Source organism: Sus scrofa, chromosome 15 (genome assembly GCF_000003025.6).
Source record: "Sus scrofa isolate TJ Tabasco breed Duroc chromosome 15, Sscrofa11.1, whole genome shotgun sequence".
NCBI classification, from domain to species: domain Eukaryota; kingdom Metazoa; phylum Chordata; class Mammalia; order Artiodactyla; family Suidae; genus Sus; species Sus scrofa.
In genome coordinates, this window is record NC_010457.5 from 100,221,757 (window position 1) to 100,248,786 (window position 27,030).

Sequence of the window (27,030 nt, forward strand, 5' to 3'; positions counted from 1 at the left end):
TTGATGATGGATTTCATTCTAGTACACATGGAATATATGAAGGGAAGTACACTGATTGTCCAATTCTTTAAAAAACTGAATGAAAAGCCAGCAAATCAACAATAGTTTCAAGCACTGGTAAGGTTTTATATTTCCTTGATCATTCTTACTTGTATACACAAATTGACAATTCTGCCAAAGGTTATGTTATATAAATTATATGATTATATTATATAATATTTATATATTATATAATATTTATATCATATATTAAATTATATCATAAATTATATGATATTATATAAATTATATTATTATACTTGTGCAAACTAAATGATAAATATATTTCTGATAGTTAATTTTCATTCTTTGTAAGTTTTCATTTTCTAGCAATCCTAAAAATAATTTTTGAAAAGTTTCCAAAGAATATCTCTACTAGAATCAATAACTGCCATCCTGAACTATCATTGTGATTTCCCAGTTTCCATCAGATAAACCAGGCTGCTAGAATTTCAGCAGCATATTTCTACTTCATGTGGTTTGGCTCAGTCACAAATTCTACTGCCTCTGATGGCCAGAGACCTAGAATCCATTAGGATCTCTTCATTTCAAATTTTGAAGAGGTCTTGGAAATCATCTGGTCTAAACACTTTGTTTTTCAGATGAGGAAACTAATGCCTGAAGAAATTGTGACTGGACAAAACAGAACAGTTAATTAGCAGCAGAGTGAATATGAATGATGAATTCCCTCAGTAGCAAGAGTAGTATTCCATCACCGCCAGTCCTTCAAGCTCTTCAGAGAAGCCAGGAGTCTAGGGCAGACTGATCTGTTCAAATCCCAGCTCCACTACTGGCTTACTAGCCTCTGATTCCTCAACTCCGAAATGGGTATAATCCCATCATTTACCTTCCAGAGTTGCTGAAAAGATTACATGAGCTAATGAGTAGGATTTACTTAGTCCCAGTAAGGTCTCATCATCCATTGTCATCACGATACTGCTGCTGTTAATACTACTATCGTGTGTTCACAATGAAAAAGATGCCCCCCCCCCCACCAGAGGGCTACCTCGAAGCACCAGTGTTACTGGGTTTGCTGGTCCTTACATGTGAAAATACACACACCATTTAGAACAAGAGGTGGAAGCATGTTATAATTTTTTCCTATTTTTCTTTTTTTGTCTTTTTTAGGGCCCCAACTTCAGCATATGGAAGTCCCCAGGCTAGGGGTTGAATCGGAGCTGCAGCTGCCGGCCTACACCACAGCAACAGCAAAGGAGGATCTGAGCACCGTCCAAGACCTACACCACAGCTCACGTCAACGCCAGATCCTTAACCCACTGAGTGAGACCAGGGATCAAACCCACATCCTCATGGGTACTAGTTGGGTTTGTTACCACTGACCCACAATGGGAATCCCATATTATAATTTCCTAACTACTTTATTCACAGCTTACAAAAAGCTCACAGAAAGAAAACATACATCAAATCACCTTTTAAAATTCTCTCAATGAGTAATGTCTAGCTGCCTGAAGGAAATGTACATGCATAAGAGCTCAACTATAATACCTTCTCAGAGTCTAGATTTTGTTTTAAATGGCCCTACAATAAGGTGGTTTTGGTATCTTAGGAATAAGATTCTCTGGATGGGGTTAACCAGGATAAGGAGGTTGACTCAACCTGACATTAGGATCCTGCTCTTGGGAGAGGCTTTTATAGCAAGATTTCAATATACTCAAAAACAGTTGAGTACTGTGACATTTTATGCTGAAATGCTAATGGTAGATACATCTTGGGAAAGAACCAAAAAATGGTACATAATTAAAGTGCTTTGTGTCCCACACATTTTAATGAGTATATAAGCTCTTACATTTTTAAAAGAATTAGGTTACCACTTATTGCCAGTAAGAAAAGTCCTAGGACCACAGAGTATCATTTCAGTTGCTTTAGTAAGAACTAATCGCAATAAGACCCCTACGTCTGAGGGCTGATTACCCGATGGCTTGTCGCTCCAACAGCCTCTGGACTGGGATGGTTAGTTTCCCCAGAAAACGCTTGATGATAGGACGGCTCTTGGCAAATTTGTCTTTAATTTCAATTTCTAAGACATCAGTAAGGAGTGCAAAAAAGGAGTATTTCTGAAAACAAAAACATAACATGTTCAAAAAAGACAAATATGAAATTACATGTATCAGTTTATTATCATAGAAAATAGTATCTCTTAAATCTTAACAACATAGAGAAATATCCACAGCCCCTGTCAATTCTTTATTCACTCCAAATCATTAACATTCACAAAGACTAAAAAGCAATAGTTAAGTTAGAATCTGAATGACAAAAAAGTCCTTTTAATCATCTAATGAAGGTGTTATTAAATATTAAATTATGCACAATACAATTTTAGTACTCATTTCATGTACTGTATCTTAATTTTTAAAATGTAATATTCTGTTGCAGGGTACCTTAGAATTAACCAATACATTTGATCAACAGCAATTTTAATTCCTGATCCTGTGGAATTTTGAAGTTGTACCCCACAGGTTAAAATACTCCTTCCCTTAGTGGTTATTCTGTAGGAACATCTACAGAGTGCTAAGATTTCCCTGGCTTATGTTAAAATAAAATAATGTTTAAATGGAAATTAATTTAAAAGGCGCACAGGGTCATTTCTTCTGAGACAGAAGAATAAAAACATGAGGTTAAGCTAAGCTTTGTTGTTTTAAGAATGCCACTGGGGGGAGTTCTGTCATGGCTCAGTGAAAACGAATCTGACCATTCTTGAGGACACAGGTTCAATCCCTGGCCTCGCTCAGTGGGTTAAGGATCTGGTGTTGCTGTGAGCTGTGGTGTAGGTTGCAGACACGGCTCGGATCCTGCGTTGCCGTGGCTGTGGTGTAGGCCAGCATCTGTACGCCTGTAGCTCTGATCTGACCCCTAGCCTGGGAACTTCCTTACGCCATGGGTTAATCCCTAAAAAAAAATAAAAAATAAATAAGAATGCCACTGGAGAAAACTGGATTGTATATTAATAAGAACATAAGATAAAACAGTTTTACTCATTTACAAAGACTATCACATATATTCACCTCATTTTATCTTTAGAAAGATTAAAATTTTCTTTTTAGTGATGAACATCTCAGGAAAAGTAAGTCATGGAGCCAGGAATCTAACTTGAACCATTTCTCTCCTTTCCTGGCAGACAGCATCCAGGTGACCACAGTAACGTGAATAGTGCCAGCTAGCTTTACACTTAGGGGTCATTAAGTTTATCTAGTCACAACAATTTTATTTCTCCAAAGGGCCATGAAGTTTAGGAAACTGCTTAATGGCCAAAACACTTGCTTAGAATAAAAGAACTGAGTTAAAGCATTACTTCTGCCTCTGAATAGCCAGTTATACAAACATTTTAAGCTTCAGTTTCTTAGTCACAAAAATGAAGAGATGATAATCTCACCCTTACACCCTGTTATCAGGATTGCACTGGTTTCATGGTTTAGAACTTTGCAAATTACTATACCTACTATATGCCTTCTAAGTGCTCACATTTAAGATAAACTTTATGTCTTCTAGGTTTCTAATGGGTTAAATTAAGTTGTTGACCTTTAAGAGTTATTCAGTATTTGGAGATCCTAAGTTGTTTTTCAAGCTAGGAATAAGAAACCACGCAATATTTATCTATTTAGATAACCATAAGAACTGCCCAGAAGAAACATCTCAGTTTCTTCTGGGCACTGCCAAATTCAAATATCCACATCTTTTCTCCAATTGGTTTTGGATCCCCTGAAGTAGCTCCCTCTCCAACGAAATACTTGTACAACATTGTTAGAGCATATTATCATCATTACACACTGAGAGAGTGACTTAATTAATGGTGCAACTCCTATGCCAATACAGGTTTGCCCAGAAACACGCATTGACCCTGGTGTGTGAAATGCGCCTTGGCTCCCTGAGAAATGAAGGGAAAACTCATGCTTTGCTCCCTAGGTGAGAAATGACATCTCTGGTCTTCTTTGACTTTAAATAGTTCTAATGGGAAACACCTTCTTGATTTCACTGACATGGGGCACTGTGGTGACTGGTAGCATACGGCAGCTGGGAGGAAGTCTGAAACACCATCAACACAATCTGCCATCCCTCACAATGATGACTTCTCGAATGGCTCATTTAATTAACCAAAATCTAGAAATCCGAAAAATATTTGCTAAAGCCTGTAGGAAGAGAGATTCCCTCAATTTGTACTGAATATATGCTAGAACAAAATATCAAAATTTTAAATAAAAATGGCATCCATATTACTGATTTTTCCCTCTGCCTCAGGCTCCAACATGGCTCTACAAGGCACTGTAACTGATTCTGTCTTTACAAAAATTTGATATTCTTTCATCATGAATGTTTTGCTTGCTTTTGATTAAAAAAAAAAAAGTATTATGGAGTTCCCATCATGGCTCAGTGGTAACAAACCCGACTAGGATCCATGAGGATGCACCTTCGATCCCTGGCCTCAACCAGTGGGTTAAGGATCTGGCATTGTCGTGAGCTGTGGTGTAGGTCACAGACGTGGCTCAGATCTGGCGTTGCTGTGGCTGTGCTGTAGGCTAGCAGCTGTAGCTCCGATTTGAACCCTAGCTTGGGAACCTCCCTATGCCACAGGTGCAGCCCTAAAAAGTAAAAGAAAAAAAATTGCATCGAAGTATTAATGTGGATCATTCAATTTTGGGGACCCTACAGATCATGCACCTGAGGGAAGTGCCTCACTTGCTTTACCCCAGACCAGCTAGAAGGGAGCATCTCCTTTTCATTGTACAGAACCTCCAGACACCACATCTGTCCCACTCACACCCAAAAGCAACCTCAGTGAGGCAGGGTCCAGTGAAAAGAGATGAAGTTGGCTGACTTTCTAAGTGTCAAGAAGAAGACCAGCGGCAATCTTCTTACCTCTCGGTGCCAGATTGGATTAGTGGTGTTACTGATGATGGTAGACCTCCTCTCCTGCCCATGGTGGGCACAGGTGGGGAAACTGCTCTTCTTCCCTGGCTGAATGGACATCTTCAGATAAGGGTCAGGATTGAAGAACATCCCTTTCTTTAGCCCAACTGCCCTAAGATCTTTAAAGAAAGACAGAGAGAGAGAGAGGAGGAAGGAGGGAGGGAAAGAGAGAGGGCAAACAAAACGACAGGAGACAAGATTCATACATCCCGATTAGAATGAGCAGCTCAACACCAATGTGTTCTTAAATAATCACACAGGAAGCTCTAAAACAGAAACTATTCGGTAAAACAGTAATAGAGTTATTCACACTGTGATCGCTTAGATAAGGGAGGACAAGTGGGTCACGACTAATTCCAGCAGAGGGTCTCCTAACAGGCTGCAAAATGAAGCCGAACTTTTACCACCACCTTATCTAAAATGACTTTTCCTGGGAACCATTTTGATTGTAACATGTGCATCTTCACCACCCTTTTTCGCTATGGCTTGGCAACCAGCAATTCCAGAATGTCTTGAGAGAAATCCTTAGCAAATAATGTATTTAAAAAGAAAAAAACCAATGTGTTCCTTCAGGAGAGAAAAGTGAATCTTCTACATACACATATGACATGCATTGACTTAAGTTTAATTGGGGATGAAACTTCAGAGCACGCGTTCAGTTGTGCCCCATTTAAAATGACGTAGGTATTCAACAAAGGAAATGAATATTAGGGAAGAAAGGGAGCCCAGAAATATCTCTAAAATTGAATACTATCTGCTAGATTAAATAAGTGTAAGGTTATTTTTTCAATAGCCTGTTAAGTCACTTAAATATTTGATGAATGTCCCATAATTCATTTTAGATTCACCAGCTGCTATTTCACACTATGAGAGCTGCTAAAAGTTCAGGCTAAAGTCTAGTTAGTGAAGAGACTACCACTTTTAAAAATGAGCAAGCTGGAGTTCCCGTTGTGGGTCAGTGGTAATGAACTTGACTAGCATCCTTGAGGGATGTGGGTTGGATCCCTGGCCTCACTCAATGGCTTAAGGATACAGCGTTGCCATCAGCTGTGGTGTAGGTTGCAGACTGGCTTGGATCTGGCCTTGCTGTGGCTGTGGTGTAGACTGGCAGCTGCAGCTCCTATTTGGCCCCTAGTCTGGGAACTTCCATATGCTATAGCTGCAGCCCTAAAAAGAAAGAAAGAAAAAAAAAAAAGCCAAGCCACCTTTAGATAAGGTGGTGGATACAAAAATGTCAGGAAATGAAAAGCTGGGTTCAATGGGTTCCCAGTGCCCTTCTGAGAATATCAGTTTGAATAAGACTGGCCTGAGAGCTAAGTGATCTTGAAAGCTTCTGGAAGAATAGACTGTTTCTAGGTAACCTTTTGCAGCTAGGATTAGTGTAGGCAGGCTCTGACCACTGGTTCAAAAAGAAGTTCTGTGGATGGCCTCTGAACCTTCAGAGACCTCTGGATTCCCCAGATTAGCTGGAGAAAAGACCCTGTAGAATAACCTTATATTTTAGGAGGTCACCAGGGTCGTCCTACTCAAGTCCATTCCTGAAACACGGAGTCTTTCTTAGAAGGACAGAATTGGCCTGGGGTTGCCCAAAGAACCTTATTCTCTAGGGAGCGTTCCCTGGAGGAGTGTTTTGTTCACAATGGCCAACAAAAACTTATGGCCTAGATATGTGAGGCGAAAATAGACCACAACTGTCTAATGATTCCAAGTGGGCAGTAGAGGGAGGCAGTTTAATACTGTCAGAAAAATTCAACCAAGAGGAACTGGTATTAAGAATACTGCCTGAAATACAGGAAGATCTTTGCTCTGAAAGCCAGTGGCAGAAGAAAAAGACAAGTAAAGAATAAGACAGGAACATCAGAGAAGCTGCTGTAATCTCATTAGCCTCATGGTCCCCCATCCCTAGCACTTCGTAAACTATGCAGTCATTATTAATACAGCATTTGCATTTTACTGTCAATTTAATAATGCTACGTGTTTTCACTTGTCTTTATTTAGCGTAAAATAGCTTTGAGAGGAAAATGCAATTTACATTTTTATTTTCTTACCTTTCTTGATTGTGCTTGCCTTGGACTCAAAGACAAAAAAATGATATTCTTTAAATATTAAATCTACTTCTCAACCAGGGATTTCTCTGCAGCTAGCAAGGAATAACATGTACAGAAATGGCTGCCGTGAAGTCTGACCGAGCTAAATTATTCATGCAAAACATTCCTTCGAACAGAAAGCATCCACCAGAATATAAAGCCACAGCAAGGAAAGATGTCACCATTAACACTTTTCTACAAGGGACACCGTACAAATAAATCTTCATTACAAAAATACAATAAACTATCAATTATTTGTAGTCTGATTATTCAGTTCACTTGATCCATCTTTTGCCTCTTTCTTTTATCCTTTACATATTTTATTGCTCATAAATATCCATGTCACCTAATAGACTGAAGAAGGACTCAAAGTCACAAAGGTATGACAAGTTAAATATCCCTGGTTGAATTCTCACTTGGAGAAGAGGTTTAAGAGATTCATTAAAACATAGCTTTTGTTCTAGCTGTAGAGTTCCATTATTTGTATCCCTACTTATCCAGAGATAATCAAGAGCAGCACATTTGCAGAGAGACAGCCTGCAGTGCTTAATTGTTCTCCATAAATACTATCATCTGCTGTTAATATGCTGCAACCAAATTAATTTTTTAGAATTACTGTTATAAAGCTGCTTTCATCTTCTATAATTTTCAGCCATTTCTATACATCATCTGCAAACAGTTGACTGTACGGTAAGAAATAAAACACATTTCAGGTAACCAAACCTCCATGTGCACAGAGATGGATGTTGGATAAAGTGGTATGTAAAGAAAAAGCATGTGGCTGTGCTCCAAAGCTTATTTCCTACTTTTTAGGAAAACGTCCTGAGATTTTCAATTCCTACATGGTCATTCTCCCATGATGAGTTAATTAACATCCCTTCTAAGGTCAAAATCGTTATGTGTGTGTGTCATATTTAGAACTGATCACTTGAAAGCTTAGGGCAATGCTTCTAAACTAAGAAAACCACAGTCTGGGTCAGACTTTTCTGAACCATGCAGGCTGACTAATTCTTCCCTATCTATAAATGAAAGACTTCTGTACCTGCAGCCCCACAGAACTGTGAAGGTCTGAAGCACAGGTAGCCAAGTGCAATGTTTCCAGGAGACAGAGAGATAAGGGCGTGGGGAGGGAAAATTGGGGGATTGGGTAAGGGCAGGGGGAAGCCAAGGGATATATTTCTCCAGAGAAATGCACATAAAAATTGGAAAGTAGATTAGGGGTACTGAGGGTTTTTCTAAAAATCTAGATATATTTATTGCTCCTCCTGTAGCACAATGGGTTAAGACTCTGACTACCGAATTGACCAAAATTTAATTTTTTTAAATGAAGAAAAAAGAGAAAATGAGTTGGAAATGGAAAAAAAAAAAAAAAAAAAAAAAGGAAGAAAAAAAGAATCCGACTGCAGCAACTCAGGTCACTGCAGAAGTACAGGTTCAATCCCAGGCCCAGTGCAGTGGGTTAAAAGGATCTGGCATTGCTACAGCTCCAACTCAGATTCAATCCCTGGCCCAGGAACTTCCATAGGCCAGAGGTATAGCCATAAAGTTAAAAAATAAAAGAAAATAAAAGGAAAGTAAAAACCTGGATAATTTTAAGATCCTGAAGTCTTCAACCAAAATATATTTATTGGCCAAATTTGAACTACAAGCCAACTAATTTACAGCCTCTGAGAACCAAAGCAAAAAGGCTTTCATGGTAAGGAGAAGGAATGTGCAAGGACAGACATGGATACTCGGAAGGCTGAGGGCTATCCGTGAACTAACGTGCACAGTCCATCCTATGTGACAATCATGCATCAGATACATGTGTTTTCAAGATCAGCCTTCTAACTCTCACTCCTGAGAATTTCACATCATTTCTTTGCAGCCAAGAAAAAGTGAATCTAATTTAAATTTCAGAAGCAGCTATGGAAAAATGAAAACAAAACATCTTGCAGTGACAGACATCTGTTAGACTTTATTTTATATGCACCGTAGTAGAGTTGTCTGTTTTAAAAGTCCACTTTAAATGCTGATTTTTTAAAAAGTATTCTTGACTTTCAAAGAATAATAAAGACTGCCAGTTAATATTTAAAAAAAAATCAGTGGCCTTCAAACTTTTTTTGACACTGACCTATGTATAAAATACACTTATACAGAAACCCATCATATACATACATAGTTGTGCATACTTTTATGGGTGAAAATTTTCAGTTTGTATAAACTGTTGTTCTATGAAAAATATTTCCATTTGATGGTAAACTCTGATGTTTTTTTCTATTCTTTTTGAAATTGCTAGTTTCAGCTAAATTAATCTTACAAACCACAAATTAGTTCCAATTCACAACCTGAAAAGCAGTGCCTTAGCTGCATGATAAACACACAGGCAATCAGAGTATTTTACCAACCAGAAAATAACAACAAAAAATTGTCTAATCTACTTTCCAATTTTTATGTGCATTTCTCCAGAGAAATATATCCCTTGGCTTTTTTCCCCCCAATCCCCCAATTTTTCCTTTCTCTAGATAAGGTAAGCATAAATTGTTTTCAATAGCCAAAGCTCTACAGTGGGTTTAGCACATGTTACATTACAGCTTTTTAAGTAAGTATACACAGTTATAGTCTTTTATCACCAGAAAACCTGCTAGAAGAAATAATTTCTGAGTTCACATCAGTAATCCAATTATATCACAGTAAGAGATACACTTGAATTTCCAGAGGTATTACCAAAACCAAAGTGGTTCACATATCCTGTATGCGAGTCTGCAGAAAGAAGTGACCATTCATATCTTTGAAATTATACACAAACTAGACACCATTTTTAAGACATCCTTACCTGACAACGTAAAGCTAACGAGTTTCCGAGAATGCTGACTGCCTGCAGCACCTCCTTCCATGCCTTCTGCCCCCATCTGCAGAGAAAATCACACGTACCTGAAGTTTCACAGGAATCTGATCTCTCTCAACCTTCCCGGGGAAGTACATATGTTTGCAAGTACAATTTTTATATCAAACATATATTGTAGTATATGCCTTTTCATTTGCTACAAATCTTGGAATCCAGACATTGGTGCAGTATCTCAGAGACGAGAAAAAGGGTCACATCCTAAATTTAATCTTCACCCAAAATGTAACCAATATGAGCTTCTAAATTCCCTGGGATATGAATCAACCTACCTCATGCTCTTCTATTTCTTTGATAAAAATATACTTGCTATGTAGTAAATGTACTTATATTGCTCTTACAATATTAAAACATACCTGCAAACTAAAAAATCAAACACAAATCCCTTTATATTTGTTCGGAGAATCTAGACTAAACTAAACAGATGATTTATATCAGACATTTATATATATAATTACCCTCTCTTGCTAAATATTTATATATATATTTATATATATACTATATATATATTTATATTTACATATATATAATATATATTTATATAGTTATATAATATATACATTTATATTTACATATTTATATATATATAAAATTATCCTCTCTTGCTAAATATTTCCAAGGGACCACCATATGGAAGTCTCATTGCCCTTGTAGGCTCCTATTTTATTGTGCTACCGGTAACATGGCACATACTACTATAATTAGCGATAATAACAATTTGCAGTCCTATTGTATGATATTGTATTGTAAAGCTACTCCTAAAAGCTTCTGAGTAAATTATATCTCACTTGAAACAGTCAATTTATAGATCACACATCAGATTAAATACTTCTCTCAATTCATGTCCAATTAGTGCTTAATTTATACTACGCTAGGAAAAAAGCTTCATAGTTCTCTAAAAAAGAAGTCCACAATACTGTAAGAAACAGACTTAAAGGTTGAATATTTTTTGAATAGTTAAGAAACTAGAAACCACATTTTAATTCTAAAGTTCAGAGATTAAACCCATCCATCTTATCTTTGTGGCAGTCCCTACCTCCTTTAAAAATCATATACCAGGAGTCTCCATGACAAAGTGGTTAACGAACCTGACTAGGAACCATGAGAATGTGGGTTTGATTCCCGGCCTCGCTCAGTGGGTTAAGGATCCAGTGTTGCCATAACCTGTGGTCTAGGCCACAGATGCAGCTCAGATCCCCACTGCTGTGGCTGTGGTGTAGGCCAGCTGTAGCTCTGATTTGACCCCTAGCCTGGGAACTTCCATATGTCATGGGTGGGGCCCTAAAAAACAAACAAGCAAACAAAATCATACACCACCAAGAGATAAAACTTCCACAACTATAAGTAAAGTTGAGGTACTTCAAAATAAATTCCATTCAAATTTCGAAAAATAAATTTCTCCTTCCTTCTCTACTTCCTGTGCCTTAATCAGAACTATTTTGTGTGACATTAACTGCTTCCTGATTGTCTGACATGTCATTTGCAAGACACTAGGGCATCTTTATTTCATTCCATCCAGTTCTGGAAGATGTATCTGAGAAACTCTACAGGGAAGGAAATGAGCTACCATCCTAATCATATGGTCTCCTTTCTCACATGTCCTTTTCCAATGAATCAAGGATATAAAAAAAGCTGTGTCTTCTCTGTCATTTGTACTTTGACGTCACCATCATTCATCAGGATGCACAGTGATATGTGTCACTTGGAACAGGAAATCCCTTGCTTCGGGGACAGATAAAGGCGACCCTCACTACCACATATTGTTTCAACAATGCTGCTTCTGAGTTTTCCTGGACTCAATCTATGAAGGGAGTTTATTTAAAAACCTCTCTCTAAACACTGAGTGCAGATGTACTTGTTATCACCAACGTCTTTATACTGGGTGGTCAGGTTTGGTCTTTCCTGACTCTATTTTCTGGAAGAATGAAACTGAATTCTCTGTGTACTATTTCACATGAGCATATTACTGCAGTCATGGTGAAGGATACTATTTATCTGAGAATTCTGAAAGAATTATTTCACAGTATTAGCTTTTTGCCAAACAAGGAGTTACATTTAAAAATGAGAATTCGAGGGCATTTCCCTTAGTTTTCACAATATCTTGTAACATTTTAAGTAGGTGCTAAATGACAACAGACGAGGAATCTTTTCGGAGTCTCACTGACCTTACTTGGCATGAAGAGATATCATGTTTTTGGAGGGGACACATTTCCCTGGAAAGTGTGGTCTATTTGAGGGGAGACCACAGTTTTTGAGATGTCCAGCCCAGGAAGGGCAGGTGTGGCTGTGTGTCTGTCTCAGTTGTAGTCTACCTCACTGCTAACCACTTTATTGTCCAGGGTGTGTGTGGTAAAAGCAGAGGGAGACAGTGACAGTGATGCTGTCTGGCCAGTTTGGTGCTGTCTCTGCTCTATTTAACCTGGAGATGATGAGTCAGAGGGTACAGCATAATGTAGCAAATCAAATGTACTTGTTGAGAGCCAATCCTGTGTCATCAAGCATCAAAATGTGGCTTCCATTTCCCAACTATCCTTTGCATCTGGTCGTGGAATAATCATACTAAACTGGCTTTGTGAATATCCATGTTGTCTAAATACACGTCATATATGTAGGTGCCCATTATGCTGTCACAGAAACACAGCACTCAGCCCACAAGGAAATGACCATGGGCACAGCCTCTCAAAAGTGGATACAGACAAAACTATCTCAAGCTTGGTCAGAAATTTACTGACCACAAGTTCTATTAGTCAGCCTTTAAACCAAAATACTCTACTATGATTGCCAATGCTGTATCTCTGAAGCTTTTAAGGCACGCTAAAACCTAGCTGAAGCAAATTAATTATTTTCAACTATCCACAGGCTTTGACAGAATAATCTCAATGCAAAATCAATGGAATGAGATCAATGCTCACCAGGCTGTAGGTTCCTACCGCCTTCATTGATATCTGATCATGGCAACTGCTCAAGTCTAAGAAAATCTGAATCTAGAAAAACCATGTTTGGAAGCTATTATCTAATTTCACACACAGTTAATTTTCAAAGGCTTTACAATAAATAGCCCCACTTTTCCAATTTTGTAATAGATCTTTTTAGAATATATATTAGAGTATGTTCCAGAGCTTACTATGTGACACAGCAGATTTTGTAGTCAACAAGTGTTGTTCTCTTTGTGGACCTTCAAAGTCTCATTCAATAAATGTGGCTTTTTAAAAATATTCTTTGTTTACTATAATGGAAATTCCAGTATAATTCAAATGTGAGCAGAGTACCTAGATACTGAAAATTCTTCACATACTCTTCCCTCTACCTAAAATGCTTTTCCCTCCCCTTTTTCACCAAAGTAGCTCCTACTCATCCTTCAAACTGTCCTGCACACTTGCCTTCTTCAGATAAGCCTTCCAAGACCTTCCTGATCAGGATGAATCCTGTTAGTATGTGCTCTCATAGTCCCGCTTTACTGCCCCTCATGGTAATTATCACTCAAATAAATACAGTTTAATTTAATTGATGTTTCTCTCCCCCATCAGACCAGTGAGAGCAAGGACTGTTTTTGCTTATCGGGTTATTCCTAGTGGTGGATATAATGCCTGGCACCTAGCAGGCACCAATGAATATTTGTTTGAAAGAATAAATGAAAGGGAAAGACTGCTTGATATAGCATTGGTAGGTTGGACAATTTCAAAATGCCATCTGCAGAAATTACTTTCTGAATTTCAGAGAGTCAATCTGTCCACTTGCCTATTTTCAAAAATGCAAACTTCTATAAATGTGTACACACAATGTTATGAAGATTCTATATTATGAAAACCAATATTTTTCTTCTAGAGAACACAGGCAACACATTCTCTGACATAAATCATACCAATGTTTTCTTAGGTCAGTCTCCCAAGGCAATGGAAATAAAGGCAAAAATAAACAAATGGTACCAAATCAAACTTACAAGCTTTTGTACAGCAAAGGAAACCATAAATAAAACAAAAGACAACCTACAGACTAGGAGAAAATATTTGCAAATGATGTGACCAACAAGGGCTTAACCTCCAAAACATACAAACATCTCATACAACTTGATAACAACAAAAAAAAAACCCAAACAACTCAATTGAAAAATGGGCAGAAGACTTAAAGACACATTTCTTCAAAGAAGACATACAGGTGGTCAATAGGCACATGAAAAGATTCTCAACATAGCTAATTATTAGAGAAATGCAAATCAAAATTACAATGAGGTACCACCTCACAGTGGTCAGAATGGCCACCATTAAAAAGGCTACAAATAACAAACTCTGGAGAGGGTGTGGAGAAACAGGAACCCTCCTACACTGTTGGTGGGAATGTAAACTGGTTCAGCCATTATGGAAAACAGTACGGAGGTTCCTTGAAAAACTAAAAATAGAGTTGCTGTGTGAACCTGCAATCCCACTCCTAAGCATATGTCCAGACAAAACTGTAATTCTAAAAGATTTGTGCACCCCTATATCCATAGCAGCACCATTCACAATAGCCAGGACATGGAAACAACCTAAATGTCCATCGACAGATGAAGGGATAAAGAAGGTGTGGTAAAAACATACAATGAAATATTACTCAGCCATAAAAAAGAATGAAATAATGCCATTTGTAGCAACATGGATGCAACTAGAGATTATCATACCAAGTGAAATAAGTCTGAAACAGAAAGACAAATACCATATGATATCATTTATATGTGGAATCTAAAATATGGCACAAATGAACCTATCTACAAATCAGAAACAGACTCATGGATATAGAGAACAGACTTATGGTTGCCAGGGGAGGGGCAGTAAGGGACAGATGGATTGGGAGTTGGGGAATAACATATGCAAATTATTACATATAGAGTGGATAAACAACAAGGTCCTATGTATAGCATAGGGAACCACATTCAATATCCTATAATAAATTATAATGGAAAAGAATATGCAAAAGAATGTATACATGTATAACTGCATCACTTCACTGTACAGCAAAAATTAACACAACATTGTAAATCAACTATACTTCAGTAAAATAAATTTTAAAAAATAAAATAAAACTTCTATAAACATCAAAAAAATTTTTCTGGAGTTCCAGTTGTGGCTCAGTGGGTTAAGTATCCATGAGGATGTGCTTGGCCTCGAGCAGGAGGTCAAGGATCTGGCATTGCCACAAGCTGTGGGTAATAGATGTTGCTCAGATCCAGTGCTGACATGGCTGTGGTGTAGGCCAGCAGCTGCCACTCCAATTCGACCCCTAGCCTGGGAACTTCCATATGCCATAGGTGCAGCCCTAAAAAGAAAAAAAAAATTTCTTCTATTTTCATAGCCAGATTTTTATTAATGACATATAAAACCTGAAACGATTTATATATCTTAGACTCTAATAATCTCCCAAACCCTCTGAGTCCAGCGATCCATGTACAATGGAGTGCATCTTTGCGAAGCTGTTAGATTCTAAAGTTAGTTGGTGGAATGAAAAAAAAAATCACAAAAATGTGAAAAGTAATTCTTCGGAAAGTACCGTATTGGAAATGGATACACTTTCCTTCAAAAATCCAACCCAATCAGTTTTTTCCAAAGCTAAATTACATATTTATCTCTTTTTTTTTTCTTTTTTTTTCTTTTTTAGGGCCGCACCTGTGGCATATGGAAGCTCCCAGGCTAGGGGTTGAATCAGGGCTGCAGTGCCGGCCAACCCCACAGCCACAGCAACTCAGGATCTGAGCCACATCTATGACCTATGCAGCAGCTTGCAGCAAGGCCAGATCCTTAACCCACTGAGCAAGGCCAGGAACTGAACCCACACCATCATGGACACTATGTTGGGTTCTTAACCCACTGAGCCACAACGGGAACTCCTAATAGCTTTCTTTAATTGAGGACCTGGTGAAGAGGTTGGCTTCTGTTGAGTGGCCGTGTGATACCAAAAATATGTGGGGTAGGTCTCTTCAGGTACCAGAGCTCAACTTGGCATCAAGCACTAAGATCTCCCGAGGGAACGGCACATCATAATCCCATCTCACACTCTTCTTTGGGGTGAAAACTACTCTATTGTTATTTTTCTCTTTTATCCTCTGAGCTCGTGTAAATTAAATTCACATAAGATGCAATGCCACCATTTCCTACCAATTAGCCACCTAGGCGAAGTTGCATCTATCCGGACAAAACTCTACTTAAAAGAGACACGTGCACCCGCATGTTCATTGCAGCACTATTCACAATAGCCAGGACATGGAAACAACCCAAATGTCCATCGACAGAGGATTGGATTCGGAAGATGTGGTATATATACACAATGGAATACTACTCAGCCATAAAAAAGAACGACATAATGCCATTTGTAGCAACATGGATGGAACTAGAGAATCTCATACTGAGGGAAATGAGCCAGAAAGACAAAGGCAAATACCATATGATATCACTTATAACTGGAATCTAATATCCAGCACAAATGAACATCTCCTCAGAAAAGAAAATCATGGACTTGGAGAAAAGACTTGTGGCTGCCTGATGGGAGGGGGAGGGAGTGGGAGGGATCGGGAGCTTGGGCTTATCAGACACAACTTAGAATAGATTTACAAAGAGATCCTGCTGAATAGCATTGAGAACTTTGTCTAGATACTCATGTTGCAACAGAACAAAGGGTGGGGGGAAAAATGTAATTGTAATGTATACATGTAAGGATAATCTGACCCCCTTGCTGTACAGTGGGAAAATAAAAAAATTAAAAAAAAAAAAACCTCCCACGATGGACACTCACTAATTTGCCTCGTGAGTGGGTTCCCCAACGAGCTGACGGTATACGGAATCATTATAAATCAAGTCATATTTGTCTACAGATTTGTCTCACGGATTTAGGTAAGCCATCCTGTAAGTTATTTCCTTCCCCCAAACGGCCCCCACGCTGTTCTGGGTTTCCTTTCTCATTGTTTCCCGTAACCCTGCCAGAGCCGCACAGGCAAAAATAGAAAGCAAAGCCTGGGACTAGGGCTGAGGAAGCGCGAGGGGCACTCACCATCACAGCAGGGTTCTTCACCGTGATGCAGGGGGTCGTGGCTCGCAGGGCTCCACTAATGCCGTGGTAGTATTTGAAACAGATTTTTATCTCCGCTGCAAATGGATCGGAGAAAAACAATCATTTAAACACGGAAACAAGTCACCGAGGCATCCCCTGAGGAAATCCACTGCACTGCCTCTCAGAAAACCCTGCTCAGGACTCTTTGAGTGACTCCTTCTTTTCCAATCAGAGGCAACAGGTTATACCAATTCCTGCTTGATTTTATACACTTCTCTGAAAATTTCTGAGCACCCCAAATAGACTAGAAAAATAATGCACAAACACAATATGCCAAAATAAATAGTGCAGAGATAAGAATAAGACCGGCTGCCATTCACTAAGGTGCTCCTGAAGGACCAGATGCAGGGCTACGTCTCCACCCTGGTTGTCATCTGCCCCTCACGCCTGCCCCACGAGGCAGAAACTCCTGCCCCCATACTACAGATGAAGTGTTGAGGTTTGCTGCAGGTCAAACCAATAGGAATGACAGAGTCAGGACTCAGATCCCCTCTGTCCAATTCCAAAGCCTTCATTCCTCATCTCTACAACATAGACTATAGCTATTGATGGAAAGAGAAAAGGAGCAGTCTAATGCTGCAATAGATTCTGCGGTGAGAGGGTCTGGGAATCTGTATTATGTTAATTTTCCAAATGACTTGAATGCAGCCACTAGACAGGGGTCAAATTTAGAAACCACTGGTAAGTATATATCTATATCCCCACAGGTGTGTATGTATATATCTGACATAACTACAGAAGTGTGTGTATATGTCTATATACTATATAATTTGAGCTTGATTTAAAAAACCAATACAAATGCCAATGACTGTTTTTGGAAAGTAACTACAATTACCAGCAAGTCAATATGGTCAAAGATAGGAGTTCCCGTCGTGGCGCAGTGGTTGACGAATCCGACTAGGAACCATGAGGTTGCGGGTTCGGTCCCTGCGCTTGCTCAGTGGGTTAATGATCCGGCATTGCCGTGAGCTGTGGTGTAGGTTGCAGATGCGGCTCGGATCCTGCGTTGCTGTGGCTCTGGCATAGGCTGGTGGCTACAGCTCCAATTCGACCCCTAGCCTAGGAACCTCCATATGCCGTGGGAGCGGCCCAAGAAATAGCAAAAAGACAAAAAAAAAAAAAAAAAAAAATATGCTGCAGGTGTGGCTCTAAAAAGCAAAAAGCAAAAAAAAAAAAAAAAAATATGGTCAAAGATAAAACTCAAAGTCATTGAAATTTCTCCATACACAGAACATCTCAGTCACTGAAGTTTCCCTGTGAGATGCCTTCTTCCCAAGGTGTCATTTAATACAGGCAATGATGCTGATGGGCAGGCCCAGGAGGAGACCCCCCAGCCTTCAAGAGTGGAGTTACTCTCTCAACCGAGTCACCTGGATTATTAAAGTAAGGCCACTCCATGTCAATTTCCCAAGGAAGTTAATCTTGCATCGACTTTTCCAACTGTACCAAGTGGCCTCCTACAGAGTGTTCAGTTTGCTTATTTTAAGAGAAAGGGATAATGATGGAAGAAAAATGTTCTTTTAGGAATTTATATAGGAATATTTAGGAATATTACATATGAAAATATGTTTCCCATCAATGAAAAAATACTAATTCTCAAAAAAATGTCTATCATGAGGTAAAATATTGAGTCTTTCCATCACATTCCTTAATCACCGTACAGTGATTCACAATGTAGTTGGCATCACAAGCAAAAGATTTTTACCATATACCTGTGGAATACCTGCCCAGCACTAGGCCAGACAGTGCAAGGGAATCACAGAAAGGTTTCTGGTCTACCCGGTGATTTACAGTGTAGTTGTGAAGATGACAAAATACAGAAGACAAGAATGAAAAGGCAAGCGCCAGGCAGATGTGTGGAGATGGTGGAGAAGATTAGTGAGGGCAGAGATGAGTCAGAAAGACCTCACAGAACAGAGTTCCCCTCGTGGCTCAGCGGTAACGAACCCGACTGGTATCCATGAGGATGCAGGTTTGATCCCCGGCCTTGCTCAGTGGGTTAAGGTTCCAGCGTTGCCATGAGCTGCGGTGTAGGTTGCAGACACAGCTTGGATCTGGCATTGCTGTGGCTGTGGTGTAGGCCAGCAGCTGCACCTCTGATTTGACCACTAGCCTGGGAACTTCCATATGCCACAGGTGTGGCCCTAAAAAGCAAAACCAGAACCAAAAACAAAATAAAAGAAAGGCCTCACAGAACAAATAGGTCAGGGCTCAAACCTTCAGCTGAGAAAAATGAGGTTAGAGAGTTAGGTGTGAGGAGTGGCAAGAGCCAGGAAGCAGGAACAAGCCTGCTGGCCTGAGGACCTGCAAGTGGACCTCAGCAGGAATTCCAGCTTTATTATGACTCCACTGCCCTGGGAAGCCCGCATAAGTGACCTGACTGAGCACTACTCCTCAAACGGTAATAAATGTATAGACCTGAGCAAACCCACCCTCTCATTTGCTTTCCTCCAAGGCCAGCTTCATGTCTTCTGCAACAAAGCTAAGCAACATGCACAGAGCCTATCAAAGTAAAACAAGCTCAGTGATGCACAAGGACTGAATTGTGAGGGCATGAGCTCATTAGTATTACATTCTAAATGCCGGGAACAGCACTCTGAATTTATCTGCAGCGGTAACTCGTAGATCCAATCAGGGGCTCCTGAATGAGCAGCTGGGTTTTCAATAAGGAGAAGTGCATTCTTACATCTTCCCTGAACTCCCCCTCAAGTCAGCAGGCCACCTCCTCTTTTCTAAGGTTCTAATTGTCAGTTAGGTAAGAGACTAGGAAACAGACACTAAAGGGGCTGCTTATTTTTACCTGTAGGATGTTGATAGCCAGCTTTGCTAGCTGACCCATTTTGACTGTTCTTTTACTTTTTGCTAAAACAAACATCTCCAACCCCTGTGATAAATTATAATCTCTGAAACAATAATGCAAACTTATTCTGAATTGTGCGCAGCAGATTTTGAGGCTATGACCACCAAAACCCGCAGAGCTGACAGGTCACATTGCCTTAAGATTCGGTGTAAAGCCAAGGGGACTTACACAGATCACCAGTAACAAAACCAAATATAAAGGCGGGTCACCAGAGAGAAAAACCCAGGACCGGACAAAACTAGGTGTTGGCACCTGGAGTGAATCAGCCGGCTCAATCAGCAGGGCAGTGAAGATTTCCGTCCCCTAAATTGTAGGAATGTTTCATGCTGAGGGGGAGGGCCCATCTTTACATATTATTTAGTGTTTTAGGAGGTCCCTCAAGATTTTTTTAAATGGTGTAACTAAGCAACATCCCCGCTGAGGAAGAGAGAAGAAAGAGCAGCATTTTGCTTCATGTCCCTGAACATTTCAGTTATGAGAAGAGGTAACTGGGAAGAATGCGCAAAAGGGCAGTTGGTGTTCAGGCTTCTATTCTAGCTACAATTTTAACCTCTAACTGCAAGAGGAAAACAGAAAGCTATTCCGGAGAAAACGATACAAGAACAGGTGAAAGCAAACACAAGCCCGATGACAGAGCATCAGATAAGGGAGGGGCCCCATGGCCACAGGGCCAGCCATGCTCACAGACAGGAGGGATGGAGGATACAGATGAAGGAACGTGCTACCTGAGAATGATTTCTTCACAGCCCGATGTGGCAGTAAACATCTCCTCCTGCTCGCCTCAAAATAATGGAGGGGGAAAAAGACATATATTTATATATGCATATTGTGCATGCATATATAGGCATAGATATATGGCCATTCCTTTGGATTATAAAAAGCAAGAATATTTTCTCCCAAAAAATCTACTTATAAAAGGATGTTACCGCAGAGGCAGAACCAGCAGTGGGTGAGGCCGCCCACACTCACCTATAAGGGCCTACAGTCGCCTAGGCCACCTCTCACCTAAGAAGGAAATGGCAACTTTCTCTCTCTCAGGTCCCTTCTGAATAGATGAAGCCAGTCATGAACCATGGAAATATATTTTGGCCCTTTTAAATCATCTCCTGGACACTTTTGTTTCTAAAGTTATGAAAATAAAGATTTAGCAGACTCTATTTAAGTGTGGGAAGACATCAAAGCCCTCCTATTTTAAAAATTTTAACTTGCTAACTTTCATAAATATAAATGAAGACATCCCTCAGAGTAAAAACATGCCAGCTCCACGTCCACCACAGATGGGACGGTGATCCTTGCCCAAAGATGGTACTTTGTACGTACTGGGGGATGGGGTTTGGAAGGTAGAAAGAACTTAAACCTGGAGTTCCTGGCAAGTCTCAGCAGAAATGAATCTGACCAGCAACCATGAGGACGCAGACTCGATCCCTGGCCTCACTCAGTGGGTTAAGGATCTGGCGTTGCCATGAGTTGTGGTGTAGGTGACAGACACAGCTCAGATCTGGTTGCTGTGGCTGTGGCTGTGGCTGGCAGTTACAGCTCTGATTCGACCCCTGGACTGGGAACCTCCATATGCTGCGGGTGTGGCCAAAAAAAAAAAAAAAAAAGAACTTAAATCTGTCCTGAAGTAAGGGAGCTTCTGTAATTGTGTCGTTCTGACACTGAAAATTTTTTTTTTCCATTTTATGGCCACATCTGAGACATATGGAATTTCCCAGGCCAGGGATCGAATCCAAGCCACAGCTGCCACCTACACTGCAGCTGTGGCAATGCCAGATCCTTTGGCCCACCATGCTGGGCGAGGGATTGAACCCAAACCTCTGCACCAACCCGAGCCACTGCAGTCAGATTCTCAACCCACTATGCCACAGCAGGAAGTCCTGACATTGCATTTTAAAGAAATTATTCTAACATCTGTTTAAAGGAAGAATATATTCCTGGGTTTGTATATGAATAAAATACTTCTAGAAAGATCACATGAAACTAGTAAAAGTGGTTCCCTTTAGGGAGGAGAAATTAGTGACTGGGGCATGAAGCTGGGGAGATATTACTTTCATTTTTTTGTGTCTTTTTAATTTTATGCTCTTTTCATCTGTTATCTATTCAAAAAATATTCTTCCAAAGCAATTTCAAATCACCTACATTAACTCTAGGCATTGGGATAAGATTCTATTTCAAGCTCTCTCTGAAAAATGGTTCTACAGGCCACTCCCTGCAAGAGATGGTTTTGTTTCCAAGGCTGGTATCTTTGAAGCAACGTCCATCACCTTTAATAGCTATGAGATTCACTTAGGGGGTTATTAATAGCTTGTTCCTATTTAGAAAATACGGATTTTCCTCTTTTGGAAGTTGACTGTTTTGAACTATAAAAATGGATGGAATGGAACTCTCCTTCTTCTTGTAATCATTTCTATCTCACTAAAATTGAAAATTTTTTAAAAAATAAAGCTAACTGCAATTTACTCAAAAACATGATTTTAACCACTGCTTCTGTGCTTTTATTATATTCTTAATCTTATGATTCCTGATAGGCTCTTTAATTCAGAGGCCACAAGTTGGGAAAGGATAAACACATTCTAATTCTTATGTTTTTAAAGAAATTTATCCACATTTTCGGTGACATGCTCATTTGTTATATGTCACCACAAGTTGTCTTCTCTTTCATATGAGCCAATATAGCCTGAAAGGGCCATGCCCTCCTCTGCTAAAACAATCAGAAAAAAATCCTGCAAATCAAAGACAGACGATGTCAGTGTAATGTGGCAGAACCTAATAGGAGTAGAGAAGTAATTGGACCTAAAGCATAAAGTATGCTGGTAGAGAATGAAAAGTACCAAATCTCTGTCTAAGGGGCAAAAAGGCCTTTCTGATGTTGATGGGAAGGGGCTTAGGAATGGAGAAAGTTAGAGCAGGGGCTCTGACTGGACAAATGAGAGGCTCCGGCTAGCCCTTTCTCCCCGCACAACAAAAAGCCACCCACCAAGGTTCTGTTTTGGCAAGGCACCACATCTTTAAAAGCATGCTAACCTGACCACTAACTCAGAGATGAGGCTCTCACAGAAGCCGTGTGCATTTCTAATGCATGGTTTCCTAATTCTGACCACCTCCCAGGGCTGAGACAGGTAAGCTATGGGAAAGTACTATATAATCCAGACAAATAGCAATGTTCTGTTACTATCCCTAAGGATCACAAAGCAGTTCCGTACACAGCAATGAGGTTGACTATTTCTAAGCTCATTCATTGATCCAGGATTTAATGAGTTCTTTGATAGTACCCACCCCAAAGTTGGTACTTGATATTTCGTGATGGCTGAGGACACAGATGGACCGATGAATAGAAGGAATGAAGAGAGAAAACAAAAAGCAGGAGTGAATGAATGAATGAATCAATGACCATAGCCTCTGAAAGACCAATTAGAATAAAACAGATTATCAGAGCACGCTAAGACAACCTTTGAAACCTCTTACATTTAAAAACTTAGGAACATACACTGCACAGATGACCATTCATTTTCTGTGAGCATAAGCTCATTTGAGGAATTCTGACGGTCCTATGACAAGTAAGTGCAGATGAAGCTGATCCTCCTCTTCAATGTCTAAGAAGGTCATTAACCCCAAATTAAACCTGTCTTTGCCCTTCAAATTCATTTCAGTAGGCCTTGTAATAATGTAAGTCTGGGCCACTTGCTTTCTCTGAAGGTTTATCCAACTAAACCAAAGCCATCTTCACATTCAGAAATGAGACAGTGCTCAAATTCAGGTCTGCCCATGAACTCAGGTCAATTTTCAGATAATTTTACTTTGTTTGGACTTCTGATTAACTAAAGAAAATTTTCTTTGTGAAGATGAAGGCAATGGTTTTTAAATGTCATAAGAGTTCAAGATCAGAGGCTGAAAATACAGAAGCTGGAATTCCTGTTGCGGCCCCGTGGAAACAATTCCAACTAGTATTCATGAGGATAGAGGTTCTGACTGGTATCCATAAGGATGCTTGTTCGAGCCCTGGCCTCCCTCAGTGGCTCGAGGATCTGGTGTTGCCACGAGCTGTGGTGTAGGTCACAGACACAGCTTAGATCCCATATGGCTGTGGCTGTGGCGAGGGTCAGCAGCTGCAGCTCCAATTTGACCCCTAGCCTGCGAACCTCCATATGCTGCAAATGCAGCCCTAAAAAATCAAAATAAAATAAAATAAAATAAATTTTAACAAGGAAGAAGAAGAAAAGAAAAGAAAATATAGAAGGTATTTAACCACCTCCCCCAATTTTTTTTTTTTTAAGTTCCACACCATCAGCTCCAGAGATTCAAACAAAACTTCATTAAGCTGGGAAGTCCCCTTAGGTCTGCTCTATCCAGACACAGTATTAAAAAATTGATGTCTAAAAGATGTGCCATGCCTTTAAGCAATGAGGTAACTACCACCTGAGGTTTTTACACCGAATGGATTTTGAAAAGACAGAGATGTGTACTAGGGGAGGCCCCATTCTGATGAATGAAGATAAACTTATTCTAAAGCCAAACCTTCCTATAATTCCTATTCACTCTCTTGCATTTTAACTTATACAGCTTTTCTTAGTCCTTAAAAAATGCATTACTGGAGTTCCCGTCGTGGCGCAATGGTTAACGAATCCAACTAGGAGCCATGAGGTTGCGGGTTCGATCCCTGGCCTTGCTCAGTGGGTTAAGGATCCGACGTTACCGTGAGCTGTGGCGTAGGTTGCAGACGCAGCTCGGATCCCATGTTGCTGTGGCTCTGGCGTAGGCCAACAGCTGCAGCTCCAATTCGACCCCTATCCTGGGAAGCTCCATATGCCATGGGAGTGGCCCTAGAAAAGGCAAAAAGACCAAAAAAAAAAAAAAAAAAAATTACTGAATATTTCCACTTTTATAATCATGATACACAATAGCTCCAATTTTTCGTGTGAAGAATTAAGGTGGAAATGCTAAATTAGAGGAGAAAAGCAAAAGCATTCCTGATCCCTAGCTTCAGTGTAAGGTCCATATCTATTAAATACTAAGAATGAGATGTAAAGAAAAACATTTGTCGAGACAGAGATGCTTACTAAATCTGAATCAGTAAGGACATTATGAATCTCCAATTTTTTTTTTTTGCACATAATATTTCAAATTACAGCAGTGTGTGGTCTTCTTCACAGGTGCTCACATGAAACCCCATAATGTGAATCTGCTCATTCCATCATTCCATCAAGAGGCATCCAGTGCTAGCAGTCTTCGGCATTTTAGAGTGAACAGAAAGGTTGTTTTACCTTTTTCCATGAAGCTCAGTTGGCAATATGTCTCAACTAGTTCAGCCTCTTAAGCCCTGAGATTTTTTCAGAGGAAGAATCATACTGAAAGTAAGCCCAGCTATTTCCTATTCCATTTTTACAGGATTCTTTTATTATTATTTTTCTCATTACTTAGTAATGGCATCTGGACCAGTGTTGGGAAATAAAGAGAAGTAGAAATAGGCAATAAACACAAATCACCCATAATCTCACCTCCCAGAAACAACCCTTGTTCACATTTTGGCAAATCTCCTTGCAGATTTTTTCCTTTATGCTACAGTAGCTAGAATTATGCTCTGTGTATCTGCTTTCTACCCCCCCTCACTTACTGTTATATCATGAGCATTTTCCTATAGAAACTACAATCCATGTAGGGCTTAAAGAGAGAACTAGCCAAAACTTGAACTATGAAAAAAAGAGTCTTTAGGGAGCTGAAGTGGAATTAGAGAAAGTTATGAAATGCTAACCTACCAGTAAGGATGCTCAAAGAAATTAGCTGGTGTCTTTAATGGCAATTCAAAATAATAGATGTTAATCTTTTTAAATGATTAATCTAAACGATTAATTTTATGTTATAGAAGTTTTACATGCTTCAGAAAAGATATGCTCATAGCAGGTTTCTATTCAATCAAACCTTACCTTATATTTTATGGTTTAATAACTACCATTCTTAAGTACCAGTATCCACACATTCTCTGTCTTACATTAAATCCCTTGCATATAGAAAACTTAATTCTCACTCAGAGCTAAACAGCTCGGAAATATTAAAGAGCTCATTTTTTTCTACATTAAAGAAAAATAAATTCTAGGAGTTCCCCTCATGGCTCAGTGGGTAATGAACCTGATTAGTATCCATGAGGACTCAGGTTCGATCCTTGGCCTTGCTCAGTAAGTTAAGGATCTGGCGTTGCCATGAGCTGTGATGTAGGTTGCAGACAAGGCTCAGATCCTGTGTAGCTTTGGCTGTGGTGTAGGCTGGCAGCTACTGCTCTGATTCAACCTCTAGCCTGGGATCCTCCATATGCTGCAAGTGCAGCCCTAAATAGGCAAAAGACAAATTAAAACAAAACAAAATAAAATAAAATAAAATAAAATAAAATAAAATAAAATAAAATAAAATAAAATAAATTCTATAAATATGGAAGTTAACATGGACCAAGCAGTAAATCAACTACATATAAAATACTATATATACGCATTTGTATTTACAAATAAATACAACATCAGATCTACAGGGTAATCGCTATCTGCAGCCAGTTTCTAATTCCTAGTAAACTGACCTCTGTGGCATCGTGCCCCAGACTATCTCATCTATACCAAGACCCAAATGCAAAAGTTATTCTGCTTCTAGGAAAAGAAACAGTGACGTATTCAAAAGGCAAATAAAATTCTTAAAATAACTGAAATCTTGAATTATTCCTTTTGTTTCCTGAAATTAATATAATAAATATTAATTACAAATGTAGATACAAAGCTACATAAAATGCATAAAGTATTAAAATCACCATATATAATTTATACACCATACATTAATCACGATTATGTTATATGTACACACAAACACTCTTCCAAAACAATATATTTTCCAGTTTTGGGCTACATGGCATACCTTTATAAATCAGGGCCAAAAACCTTTACAAGAAAATTCAGAAACATCTCCACCAATTTCTGCCTATTTCTGCAATGTTCAATAACAAACCTATACTTCACACTTAGTTACTTACGCTCCATGAAATAGGGCCCAGGCTCAATTCTCCATACAATTTGTCCTTTTTGTGTTCCAGTCACACCCCTGTTTTTAGAATCCCAGAAGTTGGCTGGAGAATTCTCATCTGGAAAAACCAAAGAAACACTTTTTAGCCTAATTATAACCTCTTTGTC

General features: G+C 39.3%; 1 protein-coding gene across 7 annotated transcripts in view; it reads right to left on the reverse strand.

Annotated features, from left to right (window-relative positions):
• Positions 1-27,030, reverse strand: part of HECW2 (HECT, C2 and WW domain containing E3 ubiquitin protein ligase 2) — a 412,843-nt gene that overhangs the window by 135,033 nt on the left and 250,780 nt on the right. For all 7 annotated transcript variants that reach the window (XM_021074544.1, XM_021074543.1, XM_021074542.1 and 4 more), the window contains 5 exons: positions 26,874-26,981; positions 16,948-17,042; positions 9,865-9,940; positions 4,912-5,081; positions 1,972-2,114 (listed from right to left, as the gene is read on the reverse strand). In XM_021074544.1, coding sequence (XP_020930203.1) covers positions 1,972-2,114; positions 4,912-5,081; positions 9,865-9,940; positions 16,948-17,042; positions 26,874-26,981 — 592 coding nt within the window. The remainder of the gene's footprint in view (positions 1-1,971; positions 2,115-4,911; positions 5,082-9,864; positions 9,941-16,947; positions 17,043-26,873; positions 26,982-27,030) is intronic.